The 14,591-nt window shown below is 40.2% G+C and overlaps 1 protein-coding gene across 2 annotated transcripts in view; it reads right to left on the minus strand.

Moving 5' to 3' along the window:
• The window catches only part of LOC114643782 (transmembrane protein 212-like), a 47,937-nt gene that overhangs the window by 12,176 nt on the left and 21,170 nt on the right, over positions 1 to 14,591 (minus strand). Inside the window, exon 1 of one of the 2 annotated variants that reach the window (XM_028792244.2) lies at positions 12,990 to 13,208. The exons of the other annotated variant lie outside the window; for it this stretch is intronic. Within the exon in view, the coding sequence (XP_028648077.2) occupies positions 12,990 to 13,148 (159 nt within the window). The 5' untranslated portion in view covers positions 13,149 to 13,208. Of the gene's footprint in view, positions 1 to 12,989; positions 13,209 to 14,591 lie in introns of those variants that run through there. 2 annotated transcript variants of the gene reach the window in all.

A 14,591-nucleotide genomic window follows, 5' to 3' on the forward strand; every position in this document is an offset into this window, starting at 1 on the left:
CCGGAGCCGGAAGTGACATCATCGGAGGTGCCGGGACCTGGCAAGATTTCCCGGGAATGGTCTGCAAGAAACTGAGAGAGACAGTCAGCACACTCTACCACCCCCTTGTCTGGTGTAGTATTACATTTACTCAGGCCCTTTAGCTGTCTCCTACTTGCACGTGTGTGACACACTGCAGGGCTGCTTCTTCCCTTACACCTGATACAGCCATAAAACTCTCTGGCTCCTCATGGCTAAAATAGGTTGAATGATCTCAGTAAATTGATGGATGAATATATTATGTTGTTTATGCTATTCTTTAAGAAACATGTTTAAATGCACATTAAATTCCCAACAGTATGCTAAAAATATGGTGAACTATCACTCAGTACAATGTGAAGTATATACAGTGTGGGGAACAGCCCGGACACAGACAGGTAGACAAGATGGTTTCACCACACACACGTTTATTATTCATATTTACAGTGCACAAACCCATTGCCGCAGCACCAATCACCCCTTAAGTCCTTGGCCACACAACACAATGCCTTCTAGTCTCTGGTCCGCCTCCACTCCTCTCCTCTGAGCTCCGTCCTTCTTCCACCCGACTCTTGACAATGACTGGAGGGAGGCGGCCCCTTTTATATACCCCAGATGGACTCCAGGTGCATCCTGAGGAGCTTCTGCAGCCACACCCCTGTGTGGCGGAAGCTCCGGAGGTGTATCCGGAAGTCCTCCGGGTGTCCCCAATCCTCTTCCCCCCAGCACTTCCGGGTGTGGCGGAAGTGCTGAGGTCCAGGGCTTCCAAAGCATCGGGGCGCCCCCTGGCAGTGACCACGGGCTGCTTCCCACTGCTACCAGGATGTGCACCAGCCCTGTTTCCCTGGACTGGATTAAGTGGATTTGAGAATGGCTAGATGGGTGCTATACTTTGTTATTTTTTGTTTTTTTTATTATATTCCTTTTTGTTTTCAACAGTGCATTGTGATGGCAATAACTGTGAAATGTCTGTCCTTGTCTAACCTGCTGAGTCCTGAACAGAGTCACGGGGTGGTGGAGCCTATCCCAGCAATCATAGGACACCAGGCAGGAACAAACCTTCGACAGGGCACCAGTCTACAATACACACTAGGGCCAATTTAGTACCACCAATCCAACTAACCTGCATGTCTTTGGACTGTAGGAGGAACCCAGAGCACCCAGAGGAAACTCTGTCCACGCAGGCAGGACCCCGGAGATGAACCCAGGTCTCCTTACTGCAAGGCAGCAGCACTACCACTGCACTACTGTACCACCCACTGTGAAATGTACAACATACAAAAAGAGACTGATTAAGACTGCATATCTATCTTACCTGGTTGAATATCTTCTAATTAAGCAAAGAAATCATGCAAATGTATGCTATCTTATGTCATCTCTGTTTGTCTAATTTTCTATTTAAGAGAAGATATTGTAAAAAATGTAAAATCACTATTAGTTTTGCTTAACACCTATTACTTTGAACAAGTGGTTCAGATGAATACCTCAACCAGATATTATTCCGCTGGTTTAAACAACAATCTTTTGGTAGTGAAAAAAACATTCATAAAAAATGGAGCTGTTATATGCTGAAAGCAGCACAAGCAGGGGCCTAATTTCCGGTAACCAGAAAGAAGCACTCATTGATGTTTTTTTTCACTTTCAGCCCAACCTCCAGAGCTATAGTAAACCTCATTTTTTTATTTTACTGTCTGACTGTTATCATGGAAAGAGATATTATGGTCGCGGGATAATTGGGGATCAATCACCGTGGAATGTGTGATCCACATTACTAACCGAGAATGGTAAACCGGATGGACGCAGGGACATCCGGCCATGGGCCGTGGACACAAAAGACGTATTGCGCAGGCGCCCCACAAATCACACCACCCCCCCTCCAAGCAACGGGAACCGGCTGGAATGCAACGTAAAATAAGAATGAGGCGCCGCGACCACAGAAAAAAGGAGTCAGACGCCGGCACCGTACACAGCGCTGCACGAAGCCCATTGCACACGAAACGGGACACACACAAAGAAGAGGATTCAACAAGCCCCTAGCACACAAAACAAAAGAAGCCGTGAGCGCCACACAAAGCCCATTGGACACGAAACGGGACAGACTACGGACATAGCACACGAAACGTACACAAAAACGACTATTCAGACCTGCCAACACACTAACATAAATAAGAAATGACACACAAAGCCCCATTTCTGAAGGAACCGTCCGTATTAAACATACGTCATCTCAACAAGTTCACACTATGCAGCATAGGTGGATCTCATTACAATGAGGCACTATTAACCGTTCAACCGCAGAAAAGGCTCCATATTAACAGTGAGTGCGATCCTCCTTATTACTTATCCATATTTCTCACGCTGAAGAACAAACAAGTCATGAATTCATGATCACGGGTACAAAACGATACGGCTCGGATAACGGGACCAAACACACGAACCCGCATGAAAAAACAAAATACACGCCGGCGCCTACAACGCGCTTCTGAAACTCCGGAAGAACAAATGTCTCGGCTCCAAAAACGCAAAGCTCAACTAACACAGTTACAGAGACAAGCCCAAATGGACACACACAATGAACGTAGACGCATGCAGCGCGCGTCTCAAAGTGCTGCATCGAAACAGGCACGGGTTCAAAACGAAACACCTCGCGTCTCAGACATACAAAAACGGCAGCGAAGAGACAACATAAATAAACGCAGACGTCTACAACGCGCATCTGAAATGCCGGAAAACAAGCAGGCAAGGCTCCAAAAAGAGAAAGCTCAACTGACCTACATACAAAAACGGGCAAGGCTCAATACAAACAATGCACGACGTAGACTACAACGGACTTCTCACACAGCACAAGCGAATCAATTACAGATCCAAAACAGCATGTCCCAAATACTGGACATGCAACGACGCGCCTCTCAAACGGCACAAGCAAAACATACACGTCACGGACATCAACGCCAGACACCTGCTAAACGCTTGCGCCACTTAGCTGACAACGCGTTCAATAATGAGTCCACTATTCAGGAAAATTCATTGAGATTAATGAATGTCATTTGCAATCATTGTCATTCACTTAACTTCCCTGAAGAAACAACTGGCAATACAAGTAATGAATTTACACGTTGTTGTCAAAAGGGTCAAATTAGACTGCCTCCTTTACATTCATATCCTTAATATCTACAGGAGCTTCTAACTAACGATGTACCTGAAAGTAAAAACTTTATGAACTGCATTAGATCCTACAAATCGCTATCCACTATGAACATGAACAGTAGCACTGCACGTGACATCCGTCTTGCAAAACTGTTAATTATTGATGAATGTACAATCGCATCCAGTCACTTACTCAACACCATTCACAAACGTTGATGAATAATAATATTCCCTTTGGAGGAAAGGTACTTTTATTAGGAGGAGATTTTAGACAGTGCTTAGCTATTGTTCCACATGCCATGCGCTCAGCTATTGTTCAGTCCACCTTAAAATACGCAGACAATTGGCATTGCTTTCAAAAGATACAGTTAGTACAAAACATGCGATGTCCAGATCCACATTATAACAATTGTTTATTACAACTGGGAGATGGTACACTCACCAATACAGATAGACTTCTCCCAGATATTATTACAATTCCTCAAGCCTTTATCTGCGACAACTTAGTTACAGAGATATTTGGAACAGCAATCTCATTAGACCAAATGCCCCTTTTAACACAACGCACTATATTATGTCCAAAAAATATTAATGTGGATCACATAAATATCCAAGTCATTGCATTACTTCCTGGAGAGACACAACTCTTTCTAAGCTCTAACAAAGTTGACTCTGATGACGACAATGACCATCTTCATTTCCCCTTAGAATATTTAAACACTATTTACCCAGCCGGATTAACACAACACAATCTTAGCCTTAAAAACGGAACAATAATCATGCTATTAACAAACCTTAACACTAAACAGGGTTTATGCAATGGCACACGTTTGGTCATCAACACCATGACACACAATGTTATTCAAGCGACAGTTCTTAAAGGATCACATGCTAATAATACTGTTCTGATTCCTAGAATTGACCTTACAAGTTCTGACCTGGAATTACCTTTTACACTTAAACGGCGACAGTTCCTCATTAACCCTGCATTTGCCATGACCATCAACAAATCACAAGTACAAACCATGGACAACGTTGGCATCTACCTCTCTGAACCCGTTTTTGGACATGGACAACTTTATGTGGCCTTCTCACGAGTTCGACGTTCATCTGACGTTACAGTTAAGGTTATAAGTGCTCCATGCCAAGGAAAACTCATTCAAGGACAAGACACCATCTTTACTACTAATGTTGTGTACAAAGAAATTTTCCAATAAACCTTTACACTGTGCCACACACTTTATTGTTTGCTTTCTATATGCATCATCTACACCTTCACACTATTCTATATCTCATTCATACATCACGCTCTTTGTCATTTCCCCAACACCAGGGATTGGCAAGCGAAGCGAGCAGGGGGCGGAGCCCCCTAGTATCTAAAGAAAGGCACTATGGTTAATTTCCTATAATTTTTAAGCAGTGCATTGCCTTCTCAAAAAATCAATATTAATTTAATTTTGCAAAAAAAAAATTTATATTTCTACTAATTTTTTCATTTATGGGAAATGCTAAAATATAAAATAAGACTTCTATTGAAGGTCATGTTAAAACAGAATCTAGCATACATTTATTGCTTCTTTATTTTGGCCGCCATGTAGGCCACTGTTGAGCAATTTATTAATTTTGTAACACAGTATAATACTGACAGTTAAATTTGACTTTTATTATGCACTTATTTGTGCATTATTGCCACCTCCTGTAAAACATCATGAATTAGCACCAATATTTGGTTTATGATGCCATATTATAGAAAGCCCAGCACAATTACAGCTTTAGTTGCAGAACTTCTATTTTATTCTTAGCTTGTTATGAACTTATTTCTGCATTATTGCCACCTAAAACAAGATGCTTGGGCACTAAATTGTGTTTTAATGGTAGATGCCGAAAAAATATGGACATGCAAAGTGACCAACAAAGCAATTACTGTTTGTGGTTTATTATGATACCTGTAAAATAAGGAATAATAGCTTGTGAAATGCTGGCCAGTGAGCTATGTTTGCAACATCACTGATTTTTGATGTGAGTATCATTTAGCCTAAAACTGCAGAATAAAACACTATATTCAAACATCTCACTATATATAAATGACTGTACCTCTGGCTATTCATCTGTCAAACTTCTTAAATTTGCAGATGACATAAAACTAATAGGCCTCATTTCAAACAATGATGGGTCCATGTACAGAAAAGAGGAGAAATATTTGATATTGTAGTGCTTCCATAATAAATGTGGACTATAACATTCAAACAAATCAGGAGATGATCATAGATTTTAGGAAGCAGTTACCTGCTCACCTAACACTTGCTATAAATGGCTCAGCCATTGGGATGACAGAATCATTTACGTTTCTGGGCACTGTGCTGTAAACAAAACCTTAAGCTGGACAATAACATCACATGCAGCATTAAGAAAGCCTATCAGAGAACATTGTTTTTGCATCAGAAAATTCAATCTCCCTCAAGCAATACTGGTCCAGTTCTACACAGCCATCATCGAGTCCATTCTGACCTCATCTATAATTGCCTGGTTTGGGGCTGCCTCTGTTCAGGCTAAGGCCAATCTGCAATGCATCATTAAAGCCTATGAAAGGAGTATAGGCTGTAACTTACTGCACACTGAAGTCCTATATAAGTCCAGGGTAAGGAATAAGGCTGCAATATCACTGCTTATCTGACTCACTCAGGGCATCACCTGTTCCAAAAACTTCCTTTCAGCAAACATCTTAATGCACTGAAAGCTAAAACAACCCATCTCCTAAACAGTTTTTTCCATGTGCAATAATTCTGACTAATGAGGTCTGAGCTTCAACTAAGTATTTATATACACCTGCACACTCGACTACCTGGACATTTTAATCCTACTATGTCTTTATTTTTTGTATTGCCCTTGTATGCTGCATCATAATTTATCATTTTATATTTCATGTTATTATATTTATCTGTTGTATTCTGTGTTGTCCTTGTATGTTGCAACATCACTATAAGACAAATTCCTAGTATACAGTACATTGGTGTGCCTGGGCAATAAAGTGAATTCTGATTATGATTTCAGAATGTAATTCTGATTCCGAAAAGACAAATTAAATCAATTTAATAGTGCACCACCCCTTATGTTCTCTTACACTTTTAAACTTTGCTCCAAGTTTAATGTTCTTTATCAGATTAAGGACTGGATGAAGTGGTTAGCATTTCTGCTTCAAACCTACTTGACATGTGGTCACTTTCTGTGTGGGTACTTCATGATCTCCCCATGTCTGCATAGATTTTTCTTAAGAAAACCCTTTAGTTTACTGACATGTCTCAGATTTGTGCAACTTAATCTAACTGGCCTTGTGTTGGTGTCTGTGTGACTGAGTGCCCGACTGCTGCTCCAAGAGATTGGCTACTGCCTTGCATCCTATGTTTCTGAAGTAGGCTTCAGTCACCTTGTTGCTGACGTGGATTAATCAGATTAGATGTTAGGAGGATGGATACAAATAATCAGATTAAAATTGCACCTGCTAGTTACTTGGCCAACAGGAAATCTTTTCTCATGTACTGTACCTTCAGGACACAGTCATACTGTAGCTGCCAAAAAGGACTTGGCAGACTAACACTGAACATGTTATGAAGAGTAGCAATCCTGGTACACGCTGCTTTTGTGCTGAATTTGCTGTAGTGTAATAACCTCTCCAACATGATTGAAAGGGATTAAGATCTACCACATTATTTTGAATTAACCTAGAATATACTGCCCATGGAATATACATTTCAGTTATCAGAATCTGTACTTTAACCTATGGCAGTACTCACTACATTGGTGATCAAAATTAAAGAACAATGTATGGAAAATTGTTTATTTCAAATACTGGTGACTAACCACTGCTCAAAATTTAAAGTCATAATAGCTGCAGCTATGATTACTGTTCTACTAGAAGGCAAAAAAGTCAAATCAACAAAAAAACATTTAATTTTGGAAAGCTACAGTGATCAGAATTAGAGAAATGTTTCAACTGTATTGCAAAAGAAGTAGGCAAATTAATTTTTTCAATGCATTTAGACTATTACAACTTTCAAAATTTTGTAGGAAGTGTAGAGCCCCTTGCTTTCAATGACTTTGGCACATCTGTGCCCACAGGTCATGACCAATTTCTTACACTGTTCTATCATAATCTTGTTCCACTCGTCTTCCAGCTTCTGTCACAATCCGGGAACTGTTGTGGGTTTCTTTGACATAACTTTGTTGGCAATTATCTTCAAGAGATTCTCAATCAGGTATGGATCAGTACTGTGAGCTGGCCATTTCATCACTTTGATATTCTCGCTTCTAAAGAATTGCATTGTGACCACGAGAATTGTCATGCATAAAAATGGCGGGCTGATTGGGTGATGTTCACAGAGATGAAACCGAATGTTGCTGGAGGAAGTTCTGATATGCATTAGCATTCACCTAGCCCTGTAGCTGTATGAGAGGCATGGCTCCTGCTGCAGAGAACACCCCCAGACTATAACACTTCCTTCTCCCAACTTTACTGATCTCTTCACACACTTTGGGTTCAGTCTTCATCAATTCAAAACCAAACATAATATTTCCCATCTACTAAATAAAACCTGCTTTCTCTACTGAAATGAACTTTGGACCAGTTCCCCTCAGTCCACTCCATATGCTCCTCAGCAAAGGCTAGTCTAGGTTTTTGATTCTTCTTACTGATGTGAGGCTTATTATGGAATAGGCCTTCAGACCCAATTCTCTAAGATGATTGGAAACTGTTTGTCGAGACAAATTCTTGCCATATCCAGCACTGAATTAGCAAGTAATTCCAAGTGTGGTATTGAGCTGCTCCCCCACTGAGAGTCACTGTATCATCCTGTTTTCTCATGCACTTGTCTTATATGGGTGACCATCTTTTTTTTCCGGACTTGAATTAATAGTTTCTTTGTACAGTTTCAATATTTCACAAATTACGCTCTTGGAATGACCAATTTCATTCCCCATGGCTGAAAGGGCTATCCCATCAGCCTTCATCTGAACAACTTGACGTCACAGCATTTCATTTACCCTAGAGTGGCTGACTATTTTGCAAACTGCCAACAAATGTTGAGTTATCGATTGGTGTTGCCTTATATTTCAAGACATTGCCACATCAGAGGCAGCTGTACAATGGTTTTTGTTGTACAACTCGTTCTCTAATTTAGATCATTGACCTTCTTCAGGTATCATATTTAAATCTTTTATTTTGTGAATAGTGAATAGCATAGTTTCATGGATAAAATATGATTACCAAATGTCTCTTTTATTTATGCTGAAATAATATTCGATTTGAATAAGCAGTGACTTACAAAAATGCAATTTGTTCTTTTAGAACATCAGAACACTCTAGACGAGAACAGGCCATTCAGCCCAAAAAAGCTCACCAGTCCAATCCACTTATTTCTTCCAAAAAAACATCAAGTCGAGTTTTGAAAGTCCCTGAAGTCTTACTGTCTACCACACTACTTGATAGCTTATTCCAAGTGTCTATTGTTCTTTGTGTAAAGAAAAACTTCTAATGTTTGTGTGAAGTTTACCCTTAACAAGTTTCCATCTGTGTCCCCATGTTCTTATGAACTAATTTTAAAATAACAGTCTCGATCCACTGTACTAATTCTCTTCATAATTTTAAACACCAATCATGTCATCTCTTAATCTTCTTTTGCTTAAACTGAATGGCTCAGCTCTTTCCTCATAATTCAACCCCTGTAGCCCTGAAACCAGCCTAGTCGCTCTTCTCTGTACCTTTTCAAGTGCCGTTGTGTCCTTTTTCCACCCTGGAGACCAAAACTGCCCACAGTACTTAAGATGAAGCCTCACCAGTGCATTATATAAAGGTTGAGCATAACCTCCTTGGACTTGAACTCCACACACCGTGCTATATAACCTAACATTCTATTAGCCTTCTTAATGGCTTCTGAACACTGTTGGGAAGTCGATAGCTTAGAGTCCACTATGACTCCTAAATCCTTCTCATAAGGTGTACTCTTGATTTTCCGACCACCCATTGTGTATTCAAGCCTAACATTTTTACTTCCTATGTTTAATACTTTACATTTACTGACATTAAATTTCATCTGCCACAAATCTGCCCAAGCCTGTATGCTATCCAAGTCCTTCTGTAATTATATAATGGATTGCAAATTATCTGTTAATCCACCTATTTTGGTATCATCTGCAAACTTAACCAGCGTGTTACTTATATTCCTATATAAATCATTTATATATATTAAAAATAGCAATGGTCCTAGCACGGAACCCTGTGGAACACCACTCTTAACATCGGCCAGTTCTGATGAGGTTCCTTGCACCATCACCTTCTGCTTCCTGTGTCTGAGCCAATTCTGCACCCATCTAAAAACATCACCCTGAACTCCCACTTCTTTTAATTTGATGCCCAACCTCTCATGTGGCACCTTATCAAATGTGTTCTGAAAGTCCAGATAAATAATATCATATGCTCCACTCTGATTGTATCCTTGTGTTGCCTCCTCATGGAATTCCAGCATGTTAGTAAAACACGACCTTCCTCTTCTGAACCCATGCTGAGTGTTCAGAATAATTCCTGTCCTTGCCTGGTGTTGCTCAATCTTATCTTTAATTCTAATTTCTAATTTTGATCACTAGTGTGTAGTGTTACTTCTTACAATTCAATGACATGTTTTGCTAGTGTGTTTAAGACCTAGGAATACATCATGAAGAGTTGAATTGCAACTGGCAAGACAGAAGCACAACAAGGCCATAATCTCTCTAACATGTAAATGAAAAAAGGGAAGAGATAAGTTATTTGTCTCTCCTGTGCAATGATAACCCATAGTACTGCAAATGCCTGGCAGTGTATTAGGGGGATTCAACACCATTATTTAATGAGACATTACATCATATGTTTTCAGGATGGTGATATTATTGTTCCCAGTGTTTCTTCAGAATATGTCATAGCTACTCTAATAAATTGAGATCTGGTGGCATTGTGCCACTCTTCAAACTGTTCATTGAACACTTGCGCCAGGTAGATGAGGATACTCTAATCTTGGACTATTCCAATGCCATCAACATAAAAATACTTCGCTGCTGCAACAATGTGATCAGTCAGAAATGTTTTACATTGATTATAATTTAGTTTATTCTCTAAGAGAATCACCGTGCCAAAACAATGTCAAGAAGAGGAAATCTGCTTGGTAACAGAACAACTGTAACTTTTCACTTTGTTACAAAAGCATTTGAGTATGTGATTCTACTTTGATGTGTCACACGTTTCTGTCTGCTTGTACAGAGCAAGGCGAAAGAGGATCTGCTTGACCCTCTGACTTTTTAATGCACTTTCATGCAAACTTGCATGAAAAACAACATTCTGGGCAGGGTACCAGTCCATTTTAGTTCATATTCACACACAAGTAAACTTAAATTATGGCAAATGTAGAGTCACCAACACACAATAAACACATGTCTCTAAGAGAAGTTAAGAAAACTGGTGAACTGAAGAGTCCACTCAGATAGTGGCTGAGCCAGCATTTGAACCCATCTTCCTGGAATACCAATCTTCCAGGGTCTGTGATTTTCAGCCTAACCATAACTGTTTATATGAAGTTGTCTTCAGATCTTTCAAACTGAAATGTGCTCTTGATATTTAGACTGAAATGAACCAGGGTTGCTTGATTTAGTTGTAGTTGCCCCTTACAACTTTTATTCCAACACTGCCTTAGTCACTGTTCTTTGTGAAACATTAGAGAGCGGCCGAAGTATAATCCAAAATAGCTTTAAAACTGTTATTGTCTTTTTCGAAGGGGCAGCACAGTAATTAATACTGTTACCTGATGTTTAGTTCTGAGACCAGCCATTGTCTTTGCAGGACAGGCATTTTCACATTGTACCTGGACGTGTTTTTTTATGGTGCCTTTTCCTATACTGACTCAGTTTAAATGTATGTGCGAGTCTTATCTATGTTGAACTGTAACTGATTTTAGCAAAATGCCCAATAATGGCAGGATAGGCTCTGGCCCTCCCATTCATTTATTTGCTGTGTCAAGTTATGCTCACTGAGTTGACCCAAGGAGGATACACACAAAATGCCATATAAATGCTCTTGACGTACAGTGTGTTGCAGTTTTCCCTGGAATTATTGCACATTATTTCTTTTGTCCGGGACAGTCAAATGGCATTTATGCATGAACTGCGCTTAGATACCTTTGGAGGTCCTCTCAATATATATTAATAAAGTAGAAACCACAACTCATTAACTACAGCTTTTATTTTTATTATATTCATGATTGTCACCATTTATTGTAACTGCATTTTCTCTGTAAAGAACTCGGGATCCATCCTTCCATTTATTGAACTCATTTAATCAAATTGAGAAATCTAGGAGGCTGCAGCCACACACTTATTTACAGTGGGGCAAATTTAGAGTCGTTATGGAGCCTAGCATGGTGTTTTTAGGATATGTGAGGAAAATGTGGACTACTCAGAGAAAAATTCACATAGAAATGGGGAGAATGTTCAAGCTCCTCATAGACTTAGGTCTAAGATGGGGTATGAATCCAGCATCCTGGAACTGTGAGCCACTCTGCCACCTACTGAATATAATGCTGTTTGTTTTAATAAACAGTTTTACTAAAAGGTGTTACACATTATTGACAAATACTTACAAAACTTTCAATAAATATGGGTCCCCCATGAACAATAAATTGCTAATAATTAAATAAATGTACATGTATGTGTGAGTGGCCCATGATATGAACTGGCACCCTGCTCAGGGATTGTTACTGCTTTGTATCCAATGATGCCATGATAGGCTCCAACTTCCTCGTGACACTGAATAGGATTAAGCAAGTTTAAAAATATTATGTTATGATATAAATAAATAATAAAGTAAAGCCACTTTCACTGTTATCCTTACACCAGAGCACACTATGTAAGCTGTTGTGGAAAGCAGCCTGGACACAGACAGACAGACATGTTTAAATCATCCAACACATGTTTATTTATACAACTGATATTAACAAGACTGCACACACAACCCCAAACTCCCCCAAAGTCCAGGCCTTTCCACTATGCTGCCTCTCTTCAGGCCGCCTCCTTTCCACTTCTCCCGAGCTCCGTCCTTCTCCTCTCCCGACTCCAGCCATCGAATGGAGGGAGGCGGCCCCTTTTATCCCCACCCGGACGTGCTCCAGGTGCCTCCTGATTAACTTCCGCCGGTACTCCCCAGTGTGGCGGAAGTACCGGCTGCACTCCGGGTGTCCCTGGTGTTCTTCCCTCCAGCACTTCCGGGTGTGGTGGAAGTGCTGAGGGCCAGGGCTCCTCAGGCATCCGGGTGCCCCCTGGCGGTGACCACGGGCCCCATATCATCCAGGGCGGCTGCCCTCTCATGGTCCAGAGGAGGTGTAACCCCTCTTCTGGTCCTCCTGGGCGTCCCGGCTGGGTACCACCCCCAGCCACTCGCCACACTGTGCATCACAATTTAGCATTCTGACAGCAGGCAGAATTAGCGACTTATTCAAAGAGGCACTTTTGAAGACTGGAACTGGATTTAAAATAGCCGATTTGTTTCTTGCTGCAAATATAACTGCATTTTATATTTTATCTTTTCCTTACTATATCCATCAATGCTTTGTTACTTAAAACAAATTATTACAAACTAAAAATACTGCAGTCCAAAAACACCAACACTTATTTTTAAGAAACACAGTTTGTCTGATACAACATTCAGCATTCATTAAAGAAAGTCACGCTCTGTTCTCTTCTACATATAACGCAAAATAAACATAAGGCTAAATATATTAAAATAAGAACACTGTAGTGAAACTGTATCCTACCAAGACTCCATTCCAAAGCGGAGCAGCAATTCGGACACTCCAGCCAATAAACCACGGCTTGTAGGAAAAGACAGGAAAAAAGGCAATAACTCCTGAACAGAAACTGAGCACTCCAAAGGAAAGCAGAGTGCCTCCAATACATTGGTACAGATCCCCCATTGTGAAATGAGAAGCCCTTGAGCTGTGCAATGTTAGCTAAATGCCATTTGTCCCAACAATGTGTCACACTCCACTTCCTTGGGAACGGTTGTTAGAACACACTGGTTTTGTGCGCACTCAGATTCTGATAACATGAATAAACTTGGTTGTCTTTGTTTGCCAACATGCACTGCTCGTGTCCACTGATCTGCTGCATTCTTTGGTGTATTGTTTCTAGTATCCAGCAGCATGCCTAATTGCCTAGATAAAGTATAGCTTTCAGATTACCGAACCTGTGAGCATTGCAGAACGCAGAATGAAATAATGTTTTGAAGAATTACAACTGGGAAAATGCATTTGGAAAGATATGGCAAATATTTTATGAGTGCCAAACAGTGGAAATGCCTTGCTTGGTTTGAGATTACAGTAAATTGGCAGCTTGATAAGCTTTGGTGTTGCTTGCCATCTTGGCCATGTCATAATACTTCAAGTGAACTTTATTCTCATTACTGTTCTCATTATTATTACATTATAAACATTAACAGTTTTATCCCAATTCAACTTTTGATTTTAGCCTTAGAGATTCATGGTCATTTTTACAATTTTCCAGGATTAAACTTTGTGGTAGTCTTAGAGTCAGGTCTGAAAAGTCCTGGTACCATCCTAGCTGAGTCTCCTCCTGTTTGCCACTGCTCTGAGATGCATGCAACAGCTGGCTATCCACATGACCTTTTAGACAGTCTGATCTCTTTATCAGTTTAGATTCATGAAAATAACTTCCCTGTATTGTTCAACCTTTGGACTCATTCTTGAGAAAACATCACTAACTCACAATGAAATGACACTATTCCAACAAAATTCTTCTGACATTTAGAGCACTGAATAGGTTCGCAGCATCATATCTTTCCAGCCATCCCCTAGACTTGGTTTGTTTAAAGTAGCTCTTCTATTTATTAGACTTTGAAGTCTTTATTAGACTTTGAAGTTTGTGTGTGATGTGGCTTTCTCCGTTTTCCTCAAAAACCTTTGAAATGTTAAATTATTTCTTAAAAACAGAATTACAAATATGCTGTATGTGTAATTGTTACTAACTTTATTTTATACTAGCCATGGTACCTGTCAAAGACAGTGCCACGTATGTTCATTTGTGGATCATCCTAAGGGGTCCTCTAAGGTATGTGGTACCACCCTGGGTCGCAAGGGGGTGCTGTTCCTAACCATGTCCTCTCATTTTTCTGCAGCAACACTGAAAACATGTCACCTGTGGGCACACGACTCTGGCCCTTTTGCTTTTTCCACTATATATTGCACGGTCAGGAGTAGGAGGTGTTACTCTGTGAGCAAAGCTCAACCTTATCTTACCTGAACTTGATCTAAGCCCAACTGGGCTATTTTGTTGTGATTATTTTGTTGACTTTTAACATTTATTCAACATCAAACCACATAATTTATCTCTTTTCATGT

This window comes from Erpetoichthys calabaricus, chromosome 2 (assembly GCF_900747795.2).
Source record: "Erpetoichthys calabaricus chromosome 2, fErpCal1.3, whole genome shotgun sequence".
NCBI classification, from domain to species: Eukaryota; Metazoa; Chordata; class Cladistia; order Polypteriformes; family Polypteridae; genus Erpetoichthys; species Erpetoichthys calabaricus.